Here is a 22,252-nt window from a genome sequence, read left to right as displayed (position 1 = left end):
TGTCAGCCAATCATAGAGGACTATACAAACCGCTAGTCGCGGGGACAGCCCTATTCTGTCAGTCAATCATAGTGGACTATACAAACAGCCAGGGCTCGACGCTTAGCATTTTTCCAAGTAGCACGTGTGCGCCTAAGTTGAAAAATCTAGTAGCACACAAATTATTTTAGGAGCACGATGAAAAATGATGTATTTTTAAGGGGCGCTAGCCCCTCCTATATACAGCCTTTGTCCCCACACATCTCAAAATGAGCCATTGACAATCAACAGAGAAATTACGTCAAAATTCTGCTAAATATGACATAAATTAAACGCCATTGACAGGCTATCCGTTTTTATCCTTCTGTTTTCTATCATGTTAGTGTGACATTCAGACAGTGCAGAGGCTGCTCGATGGTGAATTAGTATTGTAACATTCTCCTTGGCTTTGACTGACTGACTGATATTAATACGGTAATCCAGACAGTTCGGTCATTCGCATTATCATTTATGCTGGGCACACGCTTTTGTAAGCAAACGCTAAGCAAGTTTTGTTTTTTATAAATCAATCCGTCCACTCCATGTGTGTGTGTGCGCGCGTGCGTGCACGGCTGCACGCTGTTTCACCCGCGTTTGGTTAAAAGTAAGTTACGTTTGAACTTTGAGCATTACAAACAGACTTTGCAAATAACGTGTCGCCGTGTCGGGGTCCAAGCGGGAGGCATGGGAGGCATACTATCATCCGACAGAGCATTGCTGCGGGTCGGGAGAGGGTTTAGGTGTCTGCCCCGGGGGAGGTTAGGGTTAGGGTGAGGGAGGAGGTAGGTTGTCGTTCGGACCAATGCTCCGTCGGATGAAAGTACTGCACTCGGTCCAAGCAATTCCTTCTGACTCTGTGCTATCATGCTAATGCTATCCCGCTCTGACTTATTTTCTGTCTGCCGCTGCTGACAGAAAGCACTGACAGGGAAGCTCCGCTCCGTGGAGCAGCAACACAGTGAGGGGAGGGGCGGTGGGAGCAAAGGGGACAGATCTACAAATGAACGCCGCATTGAGCCTCGACACGTTGTTAGCTTGTAGGTCTTCTCTTTTTGGCGAACGACACCGCCATTCAGAAATATAAATTTAGGTATAGAACCGCGACTATAGAATGTGCACTTGCTGTAGACAGAGACTTGTCTTTATCACGATTGAATGGTCAAATCCTGTAGTCGCACCTGTGCGACAAATTTAATTTTACAAGTCGCACGGTGATAATTTTAGTCGCAAATGCGAGTACCTAGTCGCACTGTCGAGCCCTGCAAACAGCTGTTCGTCATTAACACAAACACAGTTTAGGCCTCGTTAATCTGAATCATACCTATCTTCTCTGTGAACTGACCGGCTACATCCTCTTCTGACGGAACAGCCTGCACAGCAGATTGGTGAGACAGAGAGAGACTAATTAGAAAGACACCAAAAGGCAACACATCCATATTAATGGCAATTATTTCCCTTCCTTCCGTTTGTGCGTGTGCGTGCGTGTGTGCGTGCGTGTGTGTGCGTGCATGTGTGTGTATGTGCGTGTGTGTGTGCGTGCGGCGTGTGTGCGAGTGTCTGTAAATAAAGCATGGTGTCCGTACCTGCAGGGCAGTCATCTCTTTCCTCAGATGAACCATCAGCTCCTCTTTCTGTCTCAGCTGATCCTCCAGCTCTCTCCTCTCTCTCCTGCTCTCCTCCTCCTCCTCCCCTTTGGTCGTCTCCTCCTCCTCCTCCTTGTCCTGTACGTCAGAGCCATAGAGTACGACAGAGTTACCACAACTCTGTTCACTTCATGGGGCTTCTGTCCAATGGAGGTTCTCCTACATAGACTTCTATTGGCTTCAGTCCAATGGAGGCTCTCCTACATAGACTTCTATTGGCTTCAGTCCAATGGAGGCTCTCCTACATAGACTTCTATTGGCTTCAGTCTAATGGAGGCTCTCCTACATAGACTTCTATTGGCTTCAGTCCAATGGAGGCTCTCCTACATAGACTTCTATTGGCTTCAGTCTAATGGAGGCTCTCCTACATAGACTTCTATTGGCTTCAGTCCAATGGAGGCTCTCCTATATAGACTTCTATTGGCTTCAGTCCAATGGAGGCTCTTCTACATAGACTTCTATTGGTTTCAGTCCAATGGAGGCTCTCCTATATAGACTTCTACAGCCCAGCTTTAATGATCTTAAATCCCTTTATTTTAGATCGTTTGTTTTACTAATAGTACAACATAAAGATTGAATTTCAGATTTGTGTTACTGTCGTAACAAAAATCGCCGATCTACAAGCTCAAAAGGCGTCGTAGCGAGACGTGTTTTGAGCTTGTAGATCTGCTATTTTTGCTATATTTGAAATGATGCAATATGCAATGTTGCAATGTGGCCCTCTGGAGTGAGTGTGTAAATTTAGTGGCCCTCTCCATCGTCAACGTTGCCCTCTAGAGTGAGTGTGTAAATATAGTGGCCCTCTAGAGTGAGTGTGTAAATATAGTGGCCCTCTAGAGTGAGTGTGTAAATATAGTGGCCCTCTAGAGTGAGTGTGTAAATATAGTGGCCCTCTCCGTCCCCTGGGCCAGTGTTACCTGCAGGGCCAGAACCAGCCGGGCCTGCAGCACGTGGTTCTCTGCTCGGAGCTTGTGGTCGGCCGTCCTCATGTGCTGCAGGTCCGTCTGCAGGGCCTCGCCGTCCCGCACCACCTCCTCCAGCTCCGTCTCCAACAGCCTCTTCTCCTTCTGCAGCTCCTCCACACGGGCCTGGAGCTCCTCCTGCCACCTCCCCTGGCCCTGAGAGTTGATTTTAAGATTGTATTATTATTGTTTGTCTTCAAATCCCTGAATGGGCTGGTACGGCACCGCAGTATCTCTGTGATCGTGTAGAGGTTTATACCCCCTCAAGGTCATTGCGGTCTGCAGGCCAGTTGAATCTTAAGGTAAAGAAAAGGCACGTCTAAAGACCAGAGGTGACCCAGCTTTTGCTGTCGTAAAGCCCCAAGACTGTGGAACGACCTCCCCTCCCATGTCAAACTGTGGAACGACCTCCCCTCCCATGTCAAACTGTGGAACGACCTCCCCTCCCATGTCAAACTGTGGAACGACCTCCCCTCCCATGTCAAACTGTGGAACGACCTCCCTTCCCATGTCAAACTGTGGAACGACCTCCCGTCCCATGTCAAACTGTGGAACGACCTCCCCTCCCATGTCAAACTGTGGAACGACCTCCCTTCCCATGTCAAACTGTGGAACGACCTCCCGTCCCATGTCAAACTGTGGAACGACCTCCCCTCCCATGTCAAACTGTGGAACGACCTCCCGTCCCATGTCAAACTGTGGAACGACCTCCCCTCCCATGTCAAACTGGCCCCCACTATCGAGACTTTTAAATCTCGACCCACCTTTACACCTTGGGCTTTTAATTCCATTTGAGTTCTCTTGTGTTTTTGTTTGGCTTTATGTTATGTGTGTGTTTTTGCTGTGTTTCTGTTTTAGCTTTACAGTGTATTTAGCTTTTGACTTTCTGTACAGCACTTTGTAAAAACGGAGTAGTGAAATGTGCTATATAAATTAAGTGGATTGGATTGGATTGAGGGAGCCCAGGGAAACGGTTAGTCCCACTAACTCAGAAGGACCCTCTCAGACTCCAGCTCTTTTATTATCATTATCATCATTATCATTATCATTATCATCATCATCATTCATTATTACCTGAGCCTCTTCCAGGCTGCTCTTCAGGAGGTCTCTCTCAGATTCCAGCTCCTCCACACGAACTCTGAGGTCCTGCACGTAGGGGGGGGGCATGCGTTAGTCCGACAAAACGTGGCCGGTTGAATAGTATAGTGGGCCTTGACATGAATAAGGTTGAAAACCACTGAACTAGCTAGGATTAATTAAGCTTTTGTTGAGCTGCATATTCAGCACCTCTTGAACCCATTCTGGGCGGGAACCCCTTTTGGTGTTTTGAGCATTATGTTATACTTTAGCTATTGAAAAAATAGCAGATCTACAAGCTCATAGTGCGGCACCAAGTGCCATGCAATTAGCTTGTAGATCTGCTATTTTTTTTTAATCTTGGGGGGAAAGAAATGATAATAATATCGTGGCTACCTGCACGTCGTCCGCCGAGCTCCGCAAGGCTTCCTCCGCCCGGCTGCCCTCCTCCAGAGCACTGACGGAGGCCTGGGCTTCCTCCACCTGCTCCCCGTGCAGGGCCTGGAGGAGGCTGCCCTCCCCCAGAGCGCTGACGGAGGCCTGGGCTTCCTCCACCTGATGGGCCTGCTCCACCTGCTCCCCGTGCAGGGCCTGGAGGAGCCTGGCCTCCAGGTGGCGTTTCTCCGAGCTCTCCTGCTCCAGCCGAAGGCCCAGAGCCTCCACCTCAGAGTCCAGACGTCGCCTCTCGTCCCGGGCCAGAGAGAGGGCGGCGGACGCCTCCTCCCTCTCGTCCCGGGCCAGAGACAGGGCGGCGGACGCCTCCTCCGCTCTCCGAAGGAGATCAAGCTTCTCCGAAGACACGTGTTGAACGGTCAGCGTCAGAGCCTCCGCCCTCGCCTCCCAGTCTGCCATCTCCTGCTTCGCGCCGTCCACCTGGAATAGGAATTATGACAAATTGACAATACTACACTGCGTTTTCTTTCTTAGCATTTAGAAGCCATTTCTTTTTAGAATCGACCTCAGTCCTAAATGGGTCGATTCTTGCAGATGACGAACCTCTCTGTCCTTCTCCTCCTGCAGACGGTTGAGGCACTCCAGCTGTTCCTGCGTGCGCTCCCTCTCTGCAGTCAGCGTGCTGACCATCTCCTCCAGCTCCTGAGCCAGAGTCTCCTTGGTGTGGAGCCGGGAGAGGATCTCCTCGTTCGTGGCGGTCAGCTCGCCCGCCAGTCTCTCCTGGTCCTGGACGGAGGCCTCCGCTGCCCGGGTCTCACCTGCCAACCAACGGACGGGGGTTGATGTGATTGTCGATGTGATTAGCCCTTCGCTAAATCCCAACCCGAAAAGCGATTGTCCAATCAATGCCAATCCAAATAGTTTAGCAACCGTTGCTATGCAGGACAAGCTTTCACCACCTCATAGCCATCAGTGTTATTTTTCATGGCTGTGTTGTTGAACACATACACAGCTTAACGCCATGGCTGTGTTGTTGAACACATACACAGCTTAACGTCATAGCTGTGTTGTTGAACACATACACAGCTTAACGTCATAGCTGTGTTGTTGAACACATACACAGCTTAACGTCATAGCTGTGTTGTTGAACACATACACAGCTTAACGCCATGGCTGTGTTGTTGAACACACACAGCTTAACGTCATGGCTGTGTTGTTGAACACATACACAGCTTAACATCATAGCTGTGTTGTTGAACACACACAGTTTAACGTCATGGCTGTGTTGTTGAACACACACACACAGCTTAACGTCATGGCTGTGTTGTTGAACACATACACAGCTTAACGCCATGGCTGTGTTGTTGAACACACACACACAGCTTAACGTCATGGCTGTGTTGTTGAACACATACACAGCTTAACGTCATAGCTGTGTTGTTGAACACACACAGTTTAACGTCATGGCTGTGTTGTTGAACACACACACAGCTTAACGTCATGGCTGTGTTGTTGAACACAGCCATGTGTTTTAGGATTTGTAAAGACCGCTACTAATAATCAACTGAATAACTGACTATTTAATAGGCTATGCATTTAATCATTTTGCACTTGAAAAAATAGCAGAAATTGTTGTAGATATCGGATATTGCCGGTTACATTTCGACAGACGAATGTGAGCGATTCTGACAAATTTGCTAATTAAGTGCGAGCCGATTGTCTCAAACAATTGCGATCCATCCAGTGTAGTGTAGTCTCACCTAGGGAAGCTTCCAGCTTCAGCTCCAAGGCCTGGGTCTTCTCCATTAGGTTGGTGTTCTCCTCTGTCATCTGAGCCAGTTCCTGGGTCATCTCCCTGACTCTGTCCCTCTCCTGGTCCAGTTCCTGGGTCATCTCCGTGACTCTGTCCTTCCCCTGGTCCAGTTCCTGGGTCATCTCCCTGACTCTGTCCCTCTCCCGGTCCAGTTCCTGGGTCATCTCCTGGAGGTCACGGAGAACCCCGGCTGCCTCTTCCTTGGCAGCCCGGTAGCGACGGAGCAGGTCGTCCCCGGCCGTCACCCCCAGCTCCGTCTCCAAGCCTCGCAGGACCTCCAGAGCGCGTCGATGTTCCTCCAGAGCCGAGTCCCTCTGGCTGGCCAGGTCCTCACACCGAGCTCTCAGCTCCTCCTGCAGCTGGATATGTATGGAAAGGCCGTGTTAGTCATTATCTTAAGAAGAAGAACTTAATGTTCACAATTATAGAATGTATAGAAGAGATTGTTATTTTGATCAACGTTTTGCCTGTTATCTCTCCTACTGGTACCGAGTCTATAGAGCTCGGTACCATCAATAGAGCATGGAATTGTGGACAAAATCTCACTCAACGATAACAAACTATTCTTTAGTTTTGGCGGGGTCTGAGAGCCTAAATGTCATCAAATGGTGGTCCGTGGCTCAGATGGGTCTGAGAGGCTAAATGTCATCAAACGGTGGTCCGTGGCTCAGATGGGTCTGAGAGGCTAAATGTCATCAAACGGTGGTCCGTGGCTCAGATGCGTCTGAGAGGCTAAATGTCATCAAATGGTGGTCCGTGGCTCAGATGGGTCTGAGAGGCTAAATGTCATCAAATGGTGGTCCGTGGCTCAGATGCTGAATGAATAAATAAATGGGCCTTGACATGAAAAAGGTTGTATTTTCCAGTGGATGGGGAGACCTGCTCCATACCTTGTGATGCTCCTCTGGGTCTCTGCTTGTCTGTTGGTCCTGGTCGTGTTGACGAGGACCGGGTGGATCCGCCTGCTGCTCTACGGTGACAGATGCAAGGCTCACGCCGTCCGTTCCGTCAGGGTCAGCCGGACTCACCTGGAATCAGAACAGTACAACAAGTATTTATTTAAAGACGTTTACGCCGCCGACAAAGCCAACTCGGCTCGTGACAAACCATGACAACACACACAATGTTTTGGGCAAATCAAATAATTGGAAAGACGACAAAAAAAGTCAGGGTTTTGTTGTTAGAAAATAACATGACCGCTAGACTCACCGCAGGGTCAAGGGTCGCCGCGGCGGCCGCAGCGGGGGCGTGGTGGTGCTCACCCTCCCGGCACATGTGCAGCTCGTCAATCTTGAACTCGAGCTCCTCCCTCTCCGTCTGGAACTCCTCCCTCGTCCTCTGGAGCTCCGCCTCCAGCTCCGCCTTCACGTTGCTCAGCAGAGTGAGCTCGTCGTGGAGCATGGTGTTCTGGGCCTGAAAGAGTTAAACCATTTTGACCTGAGATCAGATTCTAAAAAACGTCTTCTACATCCTGACAGTTTTCTGAAAAAGCTATGTTTCTATGTCAGTCGTTCTTTGATTTAAAAAAAATTGCAGACCTACAAGCTCGTAGCGCGCCACTCGGTGGCGCGCTATGAGCTTGTAGATCTGCTATTTTTCAAAAGGGGTTCCCGCCCCAAAATGGGTTAATATAATTATAATACTATCTGTCTGGGGCTGAAAGAGTTAAAATAATAGCTATCTAAAGCTGGTGAAAATGTGCAGATCTACAAGCTCACAACGCGCCGCTTCGCACTGCGTTGTGAGCTTGTAGATCCGCTAATGTTCACTATTTTTGGCTATGGACCTGAAAGGTTTCGTCCCAGGCCTCACCTGCAGGTCCTCTAGGGCCTGTGTCTCTGGCGCCCCCTGCTGGCTGCAGCGGGACAGCTCCAGCATCCTGGCGATGCCCGCGGAGGAGCCCCGCCCCGGATCCTCGTCCTCCTCCTGCACGTCCTGGAGGTAGCTGTCTGCACGCACACACACACACGCACACGCACACGCACGTGCACACGCACACACGCAAGCACGTCGGGGTAAGAATGGCGGTCTCTTATTGGCTGTTGTAGGCCAATAAATAGGCCATGTATGGCCTACTTGTGTGCAAGGCGCAAGTTGGCACCTCGACAGAGTGCATTTCTAGCTGTACAGTGTATATGTAATGGGTTGGTGGCAGCGGATTATATAGTAAACACCACCAATGCACAGAGAAGGAGAGCCGAGCCCTTCATAACACAGTGAGCGAAGGGCAGGCGAGAGAGAGAGAAAGAGAGAGAGAGAGAGAGAGAGAGAGAGAGAGAGAGAGAACAATGCATCGCCCACAATACTCGACTGGAAGCATTTTGTAAAATGCTTTTGCGAGATGAAAAGAGTAGAAAAGCAGGGTTTACAACTGATTTCATCAGCAGCCAACACACATGCTATGAGTCAGCTTTACAACTTAACCCATTATTATGACTGGAAAAGCATCCGGAGATATTCAGGATTCCAATTCAAAGGTAGCAAAAACATTATTCAGGATTTCAATTCAATATAGCAAAAAAATAACAGATCTACAAGCTCAAAACACGTTGCATTGCGACACGTTTTGAGCTTGTAGTGAAGCGGCAAACAGTCGACGCCAGCGTCCTCACTTCCCACACCAACGGTGGCGAGCTCACACCGACCGACTCATTGGAGGCAATGTAGGGTTCAGTGTCTTGCCCAAGGCAAGGACGGGATTCGAACCGCCGACCCAGGGATCATTGGACGACCTGCTCTACCTCCTGAGCCACAGCCGCCCCGCGCCCTACGTAGGGGAACCCCTGGCCTCCAGGAGGGGAGCGTACGTACCTTTGAGCGCCAGCTGCTCCGTCAGCTCCTCGTGCAGCAGGAGGAGTCTCTCCCGCTCCACCTCGCAGTCCTCCTCCAGAGCCCTCATCTCCTCCTGGTGCTGCAGGCTCCTCTGGGCCAGCTCCTCCCGGAGGTTCTCCACCTCCTGCTGGGCCTCCGTCAGCTCCCGCTGGTGGCTCTCTCGCTCAGAGCCTTAAGATATAGACAGATTTACGCAGATTCACTTCATGGGGCTTCAGTCCAATGGCGGCTCTCCTACATAGACTTCTATTGAGAATGTTGACAACCAACTGGGACAAGTCCTGGACCGGAAGTAGGCAGAAATGCACTGGACTCAGGCAACAGCCCAGCTTTAATGATCTTAACAGCCCAACGCATCAGCCCAACGCATCAGCGGATGTGATCAAAACATTTTGCAATTAAAACATTAAGACAACCAATAGTACTAGTTGGACTCCTAATGTGCCATAAATAGTGTGGTAGTAAACCAGTGTCAAACATATTCTGAAGAAAACCTGAAGACCTGACATTCAGTACATGTGGTCTTATGATCAAGGTAGGGACACATTGACGAGCCCTGGGTGGTTACAGCCAATTTACAATTTAGGCATTTATCAGACGCTCTTAATCCAGAGAGACTTACATTAAGCAAGAACAAAAAGCATGGCAACACATCACATACATAACAAGTAGTTATCATGAATCAGACGTAAGCTAAGAACGTAACAGTGGAATGATCTATAAAATCAAACTATGCAAGTATGCATATATATACTATGTAGTGCTACGTTTACATAAAATGCTATAAGTCTACATAAACTGCCATCTAAGTCTAATACGTTACCTTCCTGGATGAGTTCCAGTTGAGCGCGCAGGCTCTGCAGCTCGGCCTCCAGTCGGAGGCAGCGGCCCTGGGCCTCCTCTGAACCGTCAGCCCCGGACGGCCTCTCCTCTCTCTCGCTGGCCTCCTCCCTGTCTCTCTGCTCTCGCTCCGCCAGCAGGCTCTGGAAGCGCGCCACCTCGACGCGGTGCCGGGCGTTGGACTCCTCCATGCTGCCCTCCAGGGCTCGGATCTTTCTCTGGTGGTCTTCTCTGACAGAGTCCAGCTCTGCCTGCAGCGCGCCATGCTCGTCCTGTTCACCATGACGACACACACACACAACACACACACACACACACGATGATAAAACGTGAGGTTTACTTTCAAGTTCAACGTATGACGTGGTCACTATAGGGTGGGGTTAGATGGAACAGGAATGGGTTCCTTCACATCTGGAAACGTTTCCGGTTCATCACACTGTCAGAGCTGCTATTAGTCAGTGAATATTGTCAGAAGAATGTCAAATCTGGGAATAAGTTTCTTACCAAGAATGTTCTTCACCAATGTGTTTGTAAAGGTGTCTACTAACACGGTTTCTAGTCAGCCGCCCTAGGGGAATATTTGACAGCTGCTGAAAGTTGGTAAATGTTCTAAATTACATTATGATTTTATAAGTATGCTTTTCCATTCCAAGCAAACTGGAATGGAATGGATTCAGAATCATGTACATTTAGAGCGCCTGGTAAATGCCAATTGTAAAGGAGGGGCTTTGTTTGAGGACGTATTAGAGATATAATAAGTATATAATAAGAAGGACGTATTAGAGACGTTGGATGTGCATGTAGAGAAGGACGTATTAGAGACGTTTATATGATGTAAAGAAGGTCTTCGTTTCACCTTGGCCTGCAGCTTGCTCCTCTCCAGTTCTTTACGAGACAACACCAGGCTTTGTTGAGTCTCCGCCTTCTCCAGCAGCAACGCATCCATTCTCTCTGTCAGCTCCTGTTACGTCACATGCACACACAGGCGTGCACACACACACGCACACAACACACACGCACAAGGAACGTCAAACAAGGAACAAGGATGTTTGCTGGGGCATATTATTTACGGTACTAGTGTAACAGCCGTGGAGAAGAGTTGCGTGGATCTTAAGTCTCCTGAGACAGACTGTTGACGTGATTCACACGTTTCAAAAGCTTCCGTCATAGTAGCGTGTGAAACGGCTCTGAACACGATCCGGGGATGAAGCACTTCTCTCCACGCTTTGCAGTCAACTAAACATGTCCCATTACTCTGAATGAAATTAGCCAAAGCATACGTATATAGCTTGCTGCTTATCGGAAAAAATCACACCCATGTGAAGTGAGGGGCGCTCTTATCATCGTACATTCATTGTCAATGGAAATTTAATCTTTGTGTCCTAAAATAGCCGATTTGCTCGTCTACATAATGACGTAAATTCTCCATTCATTGTCAATGGGATTTTTTACACTATATCTGAATATAGGAGGGGATAGCGCCCCTCAAAAATATGTTTTGAAGATATTTTGAAATATAATCTATTTTCGTGAAGGGAGACAAGTGTCTGACTCTATACAGTATTTTTTTTTTTTAAGATATTTTTTTTGCGGCTTACGCCTTTTATTGATTTTTTAAGGGACAGATAGTAGGCTGACAGGAAACGGGAGAGAGATGGGGGGATGACATGCGGTAAAGGCCGTGTCGGGTTCGGGAGTCGAACCCGCGGCACACCGCGACTGGATCACCAGTCCGGTGCCCAGACCGTTACGCTACGGCCTGGGCCGACTCTATACAGTTTTGACAGATTGTGGAATAGTCGTCTGGCTACACGAGACCACGTGAATCTGTAACGTACAGACCTGGATCAGAATGGAGTCTTCCGACGTGTTGCTGCTGCTTTTCACCTGTTGCTGGAGCGTTGCAACTTCCTTTTGAAAATCTAAAACAAAAGGAAATGTTTTAAGCACACACATGCACATGCATAGCAAGGGCCACATACATGTATGCTATGGTGCTATAGTGACACAGATACACAGGCTCTCGCACACACGCATGCACAGCGTGCATTTACCTGCACACTTGGCCTTCATTTTCTGCATGGCAGCGATCTGCTTCTTGGCAAACTTAATCAGGTCTTCTTTGGACAGAGTGTCCAGCTGCAGGAGCAAGCACAATATTCACCATGATTAAGGGACGCAATAAAACAACGACCTCTGCATCCACGGGATGCACTACTGTACTGTTTTTTTATTCTAGTTTATTTCGCTAGCTTTAGTTTCTTAATTTCTTAATGAAATGGGAGTTAAATGCTGCCTGGGACTCATCTAAAAGACCATCCCTGCATCCCGGGACTCATTACATTAAAAACATATTTACACACATATATATATATATATATATATATATAATTATTAGTTACAAGTCTGTTGTCTGTAAGACAAGACCAACTGTACCTTGGACTGTATTAGTTACAGTATGTATGTATGTGTCTGTTGTAAGACGGTCCTACTGTACCTTGGACTGTATTAGTTACAGTATGTATGTATGTGTCTGTTGTAAGACGGTCCTACTGTACCTTGGACTGTATTAGTTACAGTATGTATGTATGTGTCTGCTGTAAGACGGTCCTACTGTACCTTGGACTGAATTAGTTACAGTATGTGTCTGTTGTCTGTAAGACGGTCCTACTGTACCTTGGACTTTGGTGCTCCTGCTGGAGGTGAAGCCACCGCCTCCGGCCCACTGGGTTCTGTGTCCTGTTACACCAAACACAACCACCTCTATATGAACACTGTTACACCAAACACAACCACCTCTATATGAACACTGTTACACCAAACACAACCACCTCTATATGAACACTGTTACACCAAACACAACCACCTCTATATGAACACTGTTACACCAAACACAACCACCTCTATATGAACACTGTTACACCAAACACAACCACATCTATATGAACACTGTTACACCAAACACAACCACCTCTATATGAACACTGTTACACCAAACACAACCACCTCTATATGAACACTGTTACACCAAACACAACCACCTCTATATGAACACTGTTACACCAAACACAACCACATCTATATGAACACTGTTACACCAAACACAACCACCTCTATATGAACACTGTTACACCAAACACAACCACCTCTATATGAACACTGTTACACCAAACACAACCACCTCTATATGAACACTGTTACACCAAACACAACCACCTCTATATGAACACTGTTACACCAAACACAACCACCTCTATATGAACACTGTTACACCAAACACAACCACATATTAAGCTATATCTAATATGAACACTGTCCAATCCATTCCTTTGATGCTGAGTTGGTATGACCCGGATGGGGATCGAACCCCCGACCTCCCAGTTTCAGGGCGGACACTCTAACCACTAGGCCACTGAGCTGGTGTTGTTACATGGTTGGACAGGGAGGGAGATGGACTTTACAATGAGTACGCACAGGTCCGAGCCCCGAGGAGAGCACAAGGAATCAGACAATTTCTCCTTGTAACGTGATAATACAAAGGTGTACTATCACGTTACAAGGACAAGCTGTACCATAAACAAACAACCTATGAGAGACATCTAGGCTCTTCCGTCATGTAAAATATAATGTATCATATTAGGGCACAGAGATGAATAACATAAGATGAGATGTACTGGAATAAAGCTTTACATATAACTGGGCCGATAAGTCACTCCAAATGACTCATCTGTGAACGGCAATTTACCCGATCTGGAGAAAACGATCTTTTACACCATTTAAGAGGTATAAAAGTAAATCAGATATATAGTATAATATAATTCTGCATCCTTGTGACGGGCCTAAACATTCTCCCCTTCCTCCACACACACACACACACACACACACAGGAACAACATATTTTCAGATGGGGGTCGGCGGCCAATTACATTTTGGGGTTCTTGAAATCATGAAATATTGAGAACCACTGATATAGAAACAAAGGTATTTCAGAAAACTGTCGACGTCAGGGCTAAATGCGTTAAAGCCTAGTGGTGCTACAGGCTGAGGTGGAGTCTCTGAAGAGGCGAGACACATAACACAAATACAACCCATATAACCAGTCATACATTTACATAATATAACTTATTCCGTGTGCACAGTAGACCAGTAGCACAGCACACAACACACATAACAAACATAACTGTAGCTATGTAAGAATGACACCTAATATGTATTATTGTGTAAATATGATTCATAATAATAATGATAGAGAGCGTGTTACTTTGTATTACTAGGCTACCTGTAGTTTCAATATAATGTAGCTTAGATGTAGACTGATTTGACACATAATAAGGAAGGACACAGTAATAACAACAACATTTAGTTGTTATTACATGCCAGCGTGGACAAAGACATTATCTGACTCACACACACACACACACACACACACACACACACACACACACACACACCTAAATGAAGCACACACCACAAAGATATGCAGCTCATTCTTGTTTTTTGTTTCTTAACAATGTGTTTGTGTTTTTCTTCACCACAATGTACTGAAAAAACTGTACAGAATGATATGTACAGTAGATAGCATGATTGTTTAGACAGATTGTTCATCTGATATCCTATAGTTTAATGTACAGAATGATATTTACTAGATATTTAGACATATGTTCATTGTTCATCTGATATCCTATAGTTTTAGTTATAAATGCACTCCATTAAAGTGTCTATAAATGTACCTTAAGCTCTGGCTAAACCTACATTGTAAATAAAGTGCTGTTCACCTGTGTTCATCTCTCTCCTGTCATTGAAATGAAACGACTGCTAATATGAAAGCAAATTCGCCTGGAAACATATTTCTATAACACAGCAGCACTATATATTATTATTATTAGTTTATAATGTAAACAGCTCTAATACATGGCTCATTTCCGCACTGTGTGAGACAGTAGTACTAGTAGTAGTTAGCTCATGGAGCTAATGATGCTACAGAAGCTCTATTTGTATTAATTTTACCTCCATGTTTTGGGGGTTCCGTCGGTTCCCAGTCCACTGTCAGCTGAGCCCGGAAGGAACGACGGTCTAAATGTCAATATATGATATTCAGGATAATGTTTGTTTTAAAGCTGAGAGTTTCACATCACACTACAACATGAAAACATCCTCCTGTGTTTGGCTTAGCAAGCTGCCACGGACCACTTCCGCATTCGTCAGACTACAAAGTGACGTCGTACGTATTTGACTTGACTTCCGCATTCTTCGGACTACAAGTGACGTCGTACTTGACTTGAACTGAACCAGTGTAGATTTCTAATGATGATAATAATAATAATAATAATAATAATAATAATAATAATAATAAAACACTAATAGAAAATCTCGATAAATAAATATGGAAATGTCCTTTTTTTCATCAAAAGCTTTAAAAATGTGTTTTCATAGCGATACCAATAACCAGTGGTGTAAAGTAACTAAGTACATTTACATAAGTACTGTACTTAATACACTTAGCCTATGAGGTACTTTCATGTACTTAACTTGAGTATTTTATTCAATTTCCAATACTTTTATTTCTACTCCACTACATTTCAGAGCCAAAAATGTTAAAAGAGCTTGTAGATCGGCTATTATCATTACTACTTTACTATACTACTAATCTATGGAATTCATTTTATCATCGGCCATAGCCGTCATGACAAATGTGATGAGGTCAGCACATTTGAGCACAATTGGGCACATTTGGGCAAGTGGCTATGGCTGTTTTTAGCCCAAGGAGTTTCTTTTGTGCAAAACTAATGCTTGGAATGGATTCAAAACCTTAAATTGTCATTTTACTGTCACCTGGACCCCCCAAATCACGCGGGGATCCCCATTGCGAGAGTGAGGTCTAGCCAACACCAACTCGGGATTCCTGGATCGCTGCCCTCCACAATTTCCACTGTATTGCACTATATCATAGCATCAGCTATTCTTTCAAATTGCTTGGATAAAGAGCTGCTTTCATGGTGTAACACTGGGAGGATAAAGAGCTGCTTTCATGGTGTAACACTGAGAGGATAAAGAGCTGCTTTCATGGTGTAACACTGGGAGGATAAAGAGCTGCTTTCATGGTGTAACACTGGGAGGATAAAGAGCTGCTTTCATGGTGTAACACTGGGAGGATAAAGAGCTGCTTTCATTACTCCGGGAGGCAGAACGGTGTGTAACTCACCTGCAGAAAAGGTCACGTCAAGACATTGAAGCTGGAGATAATTAACCCATTATCGGCCACTGGTGGGAAGTATATTTACGTAGCTTTACAAGGTACTAAACCAATTAATAAATTGACCCAAAAGTGACAAACAAAACAACATGCCTGTCATGTTATTCAGTTAAATGACATGGTGTGTTAGTTTACATGGCTGTCATGTTGTTTAGTTAAATGATATTGTGTGTTAGTTTACATGGCTGTCATGTTGTTTAGTTAAATGACATGGGGTGTTAGTTTACATGGCTGTCATGTTGTTTAGTTAAATGACATGGGGTGTTAGTTTACATGGCTGTCATGTTGTTTAGTTAAATAACATGGTGTGTTAGTTTACATGGCTGTCATGTTGTTTAGTTAAATGACATGGGGTGTTAGTTTACATGGCTGTCATGTTGTTTAGTTAAATAACATGGTGTGTTAGTTTACATGGCTGTCATGTTGTTTAGTTAAATGACATGGGGTGTTAGTTTACATGGCTGTCATGTTGTTTAGTTAAATGACATGGGGTGTTAGTTTACATGGCTGTCATGTTGTTTAGTTAAATGACATGGTGTGTTAGTTTACATGGCTGTCATGTTGTTTAGTTAAATGACATGGTGTGTTAGTTTACATGGCTGTCATGTTGTTTAGTTAAATGACATGGTGTGTTAGTTTACATGGCTGTCATGTTGTTTAGTTAAATGACATGGGGTGTTAGTTTACATGGCTGTCATATTGTTTAGTTAAATGACATGGGGTGTTAGTTTACATGGCTGTCATGTTGTTTAGTTAAATGACATGGTGTGTTAGTTTACATGGCTGTCATGTTGTTTAGTTAAATGACATGGTGTGTTAGTTTACATGGCTGTCATGTTGTTTAGTTAAATGACATGGTGTGTTAGTTTACATGGCTGTCATGTTGTTTAGTTAAATGACATGGGGTGTTAGTTTACATGGCTGTCATGTTGTTTAGTTAAATGACGTCACATGGGGTGTTAGTTTACATGGCTGTCATGTTGTTTAGTTAAATGACATGGGGTGTTAGTTTACATGGCTGTCATGTTGTTTAGTTAAATGACATGGGGTGTTAGTTTACATGGCTGTCATGTTGTTTAGTTAAATGACATGGTGTGTTAGTTTACATGGCTGTCATGTTGTTTAGTTAAATGACATGGTGTGTTAGTTTACATGGCTGTCATGTTGTTTAGTTAAATGACATGGTGTGTTAGTTTACATGGCTGTCATGTTGTTTAGTTAAATGACATGGGGTGTTAGTTTACATGGCTGTCATGTTGTTTAGTTAAATGACGTCACATGGGGTGTTAGTTTACATGGCTGTCATGTTGTTTAGTTAAATGACATGGTGTGTTAGTTTACATGGCTGTCATGTTGTTTAGTTAAATGACATGGTGTGTTAGTTTACATGGCTGTCATGTTGTTTAGTTAAATGACATGGTGTGTTAGTTTACATGGCTGTCATGTTGTTTAGTTAAATGACATGGGGTGTTAGTTTACATGGCTGTCATGTTGTTTAGTTAAATGACATGGTGTGTTAGTTTACATGGCTGTCATGTTGTTTAGTTAAATGACATGGTGTGTTAGTTTACATGGCTGTCATGTTGTTTAGTTAAATGACATGGTGTGTTAGTTTACATGGCTGTCATGTTGTTTAGTTAAATGACATGGTGTGTTAGTTTACATGGCTGTCATGTTGTTTAGTTAAATGACATGGTGTGTTAGTTTACATGGCTGTCATGTTGTTTAGTTAAATGACATGGGGTGTTAGTTTACATGGCTGTCATGTTGTTTAGTTAAATGACATGGGGTGTTAGTTTACATGGCTGTCATGTTGTTTAGTTAAATGACATGGGGTGTTAGTTTACATGGCTGTCATGTTGTTTAGTTAAATAACATGGTGTGTTAGTTTACATGGCTGTCATGTTGTTTAGTTAAATGACATGGGGTGTTAGTTTACATGGCTGTCATGTTGTTTAGTTAAATGACATGGTGTGTTAGTTTACATGGCTGTCATGTTGTTTAGTTAAATGACATGGTGTGTTAGTTTACATGGCTGTCATGTTGTTTAGTTAAATGACATGGTGTGTTAGTTTACATGGCTGTCATGTTGTTTAGTTAAATGACATGGTGTGTTTGTTTACATGGCTGTCATGTTGTTTAGTTAAATGACATGGTGTGTTAGTTTACAGCTGTCATGTTGTTTAGTTAAATGACATGGTGTGTTAGTTTACAGCTGTCATGTTGTTTAGTTAAATGACATGGTGTGTTAGTTTACATGGCTGTCATGTTGTTTAGTTAAATGACATGGGGTGTTAGTTTACAGCTGTCATGTTGTTTAGTTAAATGACATGGTGTGTTAGTTTACATGGCTGTCATGTTGTTTAGTTAAATGACATGGTGTGTTAGTTTACAGCTGTCATGTTGTTTAGTTAAATGACATGGTGTGTTAGTTTACATGGCTGTCATGTTGTTTAGTTAAATGACATGGGGTGTTAGTTTACATGGCTGTCATGTTGTTTAGTTAAATGACATGGGGTGTTAGTTTACATGGCTGTCATGTTGTTTAGTTAAATGACATGGGGTGTTAGTTTACATGGCTGTCATGTTGTTTAGTTAAATGACATGGTGTGTTAGTTTACAGCTGTCATGTTGTTTAGTTAAATGACATGGTGTGTTAGTTTACAGCTGTCATGTTGTTTAGTTAAATGACATGGTGTGTTAGTTTACAGCTGTCATGTTGTTTAGTTAAATGACATGGTGTGTTAGTTTACATGGCTGTCATGTTGTTTAGTTAAATGACATGGTGTGTTAGTTTACATGGCTGTCATGTTGTTTAGTTAAATGACATGGGGTGTTAGTTTACAGCTGTCATGTTGTTTAGTTAAATTACATGGTGTGTTAGTTTACAGCTGTCATGTTGTTTAGTTAAATAACATGGTCATGTGTTAGTTTACATGGCTGTCATGTTGTTTAGTTAAATGACATGGGGTGTTAGTTTACATGGCTGTCATGTTGTTTAGTTAAATGACATGGTGTGTTAGTTTACATGGCTGTCATGTTGTTTAGTTAAATGACATGGTGTGTTAGTTTACATGGCTGTCATGTTGTTTAGTTAAATTACATGGGGTGTTAGTTTACAGCTGTCATGTTGTTTAGTTAAATGACATGGTGTGTTAGTTTACATGGCTGTCATGTTGTTTAGTTAAATGACATGGTGTGTTAGTTTACATGGCTGTCATGTTGTTTAGTTAAATGACATGGTGTGTTAGTTTACATGGCTGTCATGTTGTTTAGTTAAATGACATGGTGTGTTAGTTTACATGGCTGTCATGTTGTTTAGTTAAATGACATGGTGTGTTAGTTTACATGGCTGTCATGTTGTTTAGTTAAATGATATTGTGTGTTGTGAGCCTCTGATTAGACATCGGTCTGTTATAGAGTGGAGCGGTCATTATCCAGAAATAAATAACACACGCTGAATTCAGCGGTTGACCAATCAGAATCAAGCCTTCAACCAAGCCATGCAATAATGCCGTACTGTATATAAGGTCATCTACCTCTTAAAGTAACCAATGGCTATGCCATTCGAACACAGTGGTGGATATGATAGGAGTACAATCTTTACTTTTCTTGGGTATTTCCAGTTTTCCATTCTTTGTACTTTTCCTATTCAAAAGCATAGAGCCGATCTGTTGTAGAACTAGTATGTCTGTGTTGTGGTACTCTCTGTCGTATAGAACTATAGTATTCATTAGTATTAATTAATTAGTAGTATTAAATATAGTACTCGCTGCTTGCTACTTTTACTTCAGTAATGAAAACAAGTACATGGACACAGCTGGGGCTGATGGACTAGGGAAGGCGGAGCTAATGAAAAGAGACAAACAAAAATATATCTAGCATTTTAAATCATCATAAATCACCATTTTAATATCAGTCTGTGTGTCATCCAGCCAACACATCTGTAGATAAAAGGGGAAGAGGGATGGATGGATATCTGTTGGCCGGGTTGGCTTGGAGGAGAGGGCGGGGGTGTAAATGGACATGAGAGAGAGAGAGAGAGAGAGAGAGAGAGAGAGAGAGAGAGAGAGAGAGACTGAGTGCAGGTATAAACAGATGTGTCCTGCTCCCCTTGATGGTTCCTGCTGTGAGCCTATTCACTACCCAGACAGTGAGACAGTGAGACAGCCTATATTCACTATACCCCCAGACAGTGAGACAGTGAGACAGCCTATATTCACTATACCCCCAGACAGTGAGACAGCCTATATTCACTATACCCCCAGACAGTGAGACAGTGAGACAGGCAGCCTATATTCACTATACCCCCAGACAGTGAGACAGTGAGACAGCCTATATTCACTATACCCCCAGACAGTGAGACAGTGAGACAGGCAGCCTATATTCACTATACCCCCAGACAGTGAGACAGTGAGACAGCCTATATTCACTATACCCCCAGACAGTGAGACAGACAGCCTATATTCACTATACCCCCAGACAGTGAGACAGTGAGACAGCCTATATTCACTATACCCCCAGACAGTGAGACAGTGAGACAGCCTATATTCACTATACCCCCAGACAGTGAGACAGTGAGACAGGCAGCCTATATTCACTATACCCCCATACAGTGAGACAGCCTATATTCACTATACCCCCAGACAGTGAGACAGTGAGACAGCCTATATTCACTATACCCCCAGACAGTGAGACAGTGAGACAGGCAGCCTATATTCACTATACCCCCAGACAGTGAGACAGACAGCCTATATTCACTATACCCCCAGACAGTGAGACAGCCTATATTCACTATACCCCCAGACAGTGAGACAGTGAGACAGGCAGCCTATATTCACTATACCCCCAGACAGTGAGACAGACAGCCTATATTCACTATACCCCCAGACAGTGAGACAGCCTATATTCACTATACCCCCAGACAGTGAGACAGCCTATATTCACTATACCCCCAGACAGTGAGACAGACAGCCTATATTCACTATACCCCCAGACAGTGAGACAGCCTATATTCACTATACCCCCAGACAGTGAGACAGTGAGACAGGCAGCCTATATTCACTATACCCCCAGACAGTGAGACAGACAGCCTATATTCACTATACCCCCAGACAGTGAGACAGCCTATATTCACTATACCCCCAGACAGTGAGACAGCCTATATTCACTATACCCCCAGACAGTGAGACAGACAGCCTATATTCACTATACCCCCAGACAGTGAGACAGCCTATAATATAGGCTGTCTCACTGTCTGGGGGTATAGTGAATATTATTCACTATACCCCCAGACAGTGAGACAGTGAGACAGCCTATTGTGTCACTTCACTCTATATGACTGGGAATCGGTCTGTCTGCTCACATACATTTTGGGCATAACTGAAAAAAGGGCAGGGTATACAACACATTATTTTAGTTTTTCTAATTTCTAATTATTTGTCCAGCCCCCCCAAAAAACATCTTTATTGTCATGATTTGTCTAATTTGTCATGATTTGTCATGTTGTCTCTGTCCAAGGCTTACAGGTCTTTAAATAAATACTTTTTAAAACTATGGGGATAATTCCTTGGGATGGGGGGCGGGCGCACAGATCGGTGAACCAATAGCATCCGCCGGCTGTTTTCGCCGGCGCCCGCCCCTCTAGACCAGAAATCACAGAGGACCAGGGCCAGGCTACTGCTGGGCCAAAGTACTGCCAGGCTACTGCTGGGCCAGGCTATATGGGCCAGGCTACTTCCCCATCAGACACATATCGTTTCATTATAGTTAGTGAGTGGAGTGGGAAGGGACGTGACGGGACCCCCGGCGGGGGCCGGGCTGTGCGGGCTGTACGTGTCAGATTGACAGACGTGTCACTGAAGGGGGTCTCCATGTGTCAGCGCTCCTCTCTCTCTCTCTCTCTCTCTCTCTCTGACTGACTGACTGTCAAAACACACACTCTGCATATTCACAGAAACCTCATAACTCCATATTCACACCGCCGTCAGCACGGTAACCTCCTAGGGAAGTCAGGGGAGAGGAGAGGAGAGGAGAGGAGAGGAGAGGAGAGGAGAGGAGAGGAGAGGAGAGGAGAGGAGAGGAGAGGAGAGGAGAGGAGAGGAGAGGAGAGGAGAGGAGAGGAGAGGAGAGGAGAGGAGAGGAGAGGAGAGGAGAGGAGAGGAGAGCTGGGTGGAATGCAGAGAGGAAAGTGAGATTGGAGGAGAGGAGAGGAGAGGAGAGCTGGGTGGAATGCAGAGAGGACAGTGAGATTGGAGGAGAGGAGAGCTGGGTGGAATGCAGAGCGGAGACTCTTCAACTGAGACAGAGCTGACAGCCTGGGGGTAATGGGGGGGGGGGGGGGGGTGCACGGTGTCAACAACTGCAGGCCAAAAAAACACACAAACATAGAAGACAAAACAAAACTATAATGCATGTATGC

General features: G+C 44.8%; 1 protein-coding gene across 1 annotated transcript in view; it reads right to left on the bottom strand.

Annotated features, from left to right (window-relative positions):
- gcc2 (GRIP and coiled-coil domain containing 2) overlaps window positions 1-14,749 on the bottom strand; it is a 36,260-nt gene extending 21,511 nt beyond the window's left edge. Inside the window, exons 1-17 of the mRNA XM_083775983.1 lie at window positions 14,586-14,749; window positions 12,255-12,317; window positions 11,633-11,717; window positions 11,421-11,500; window positions 10,435-10,539; window positions 9,562-9,850; window positions 8,718-8,909; window positions 7,719-7,855; window positions 7,116-7,319; window positions 6,797-6,934; window positions 5,854-6,265; window positions 4,697-4,911; window positions 4,097-4,573; window positions 3,698-3,769; window positions 2,552-2,779; window positions 1,602-1,739; window positions 1,340-1,388 (exon numbers count right to left, since the gene is read on the bottom strand). Of these exons, the coding sequence (XP_083632109.1) occupies window positions 1,340-1,388; window positions 1,602-1,739; window positions 2,552-2,779; window positions 3,698-3,769; window positions 4,097-4,573; window positions 4,697-4,911; window positions 5,854-6,265; window positions 6,797-6,934; window positions 7,116-7,319; window positions 7,719-7,855; window positions 8,718-8,909; window positions 9,562-9,850; window positions 10,435-10,539; window positions 11,421-11,500; window positions 11,633-11,717; window positions 12,255-12,317; window positions 14,586-14,591 (2,890 nt within the window). The 5' untranslated portion in view covers window positions 14,592-14,749. The remainder of the gene's footprint in view (window positions 1-1,339; window positions 1,389-1,601; window positions 1,740-2,551; window positions 2,780-3,697; window positions 3,770-4,096; window positions 4,574-4,696; window positions 4,912-5,853; window positions 6,266-6,796; window positions 6,935-7,115; window positions 7,320-7,718; window positions 7,856-8,717; window positions 8,910-9,561; window positions 9,851-10,434; window positions 10,540-11,420; window positions 11,501-11,632; window positions 11,718-12,254; window positions 12,318-14,585) is intronic.
- Between the last annotated feature and the right edge of the window lie 7,503 nt (window positions 14,750-22,252).

The sequence above is a fragment of the Protomyctophum parallelum genome (genome assembly GCF_964188405.1).
Source record: "Protomyctophum parallelum genome assembly, chromosome: 11".
Classification (NCBI taxonomy): domain Eukaryota; kingdom Metazoa; phylum Chordata; class Actinopteri; order Myctophiformes; family Myctophidae; genus Protomyctophum; species Protomyctophum parallelum.
Note: the sequence above shows the minus strand (reverse complement) of the source record. Positions and strands in the feature narration are given on the sequence as shown.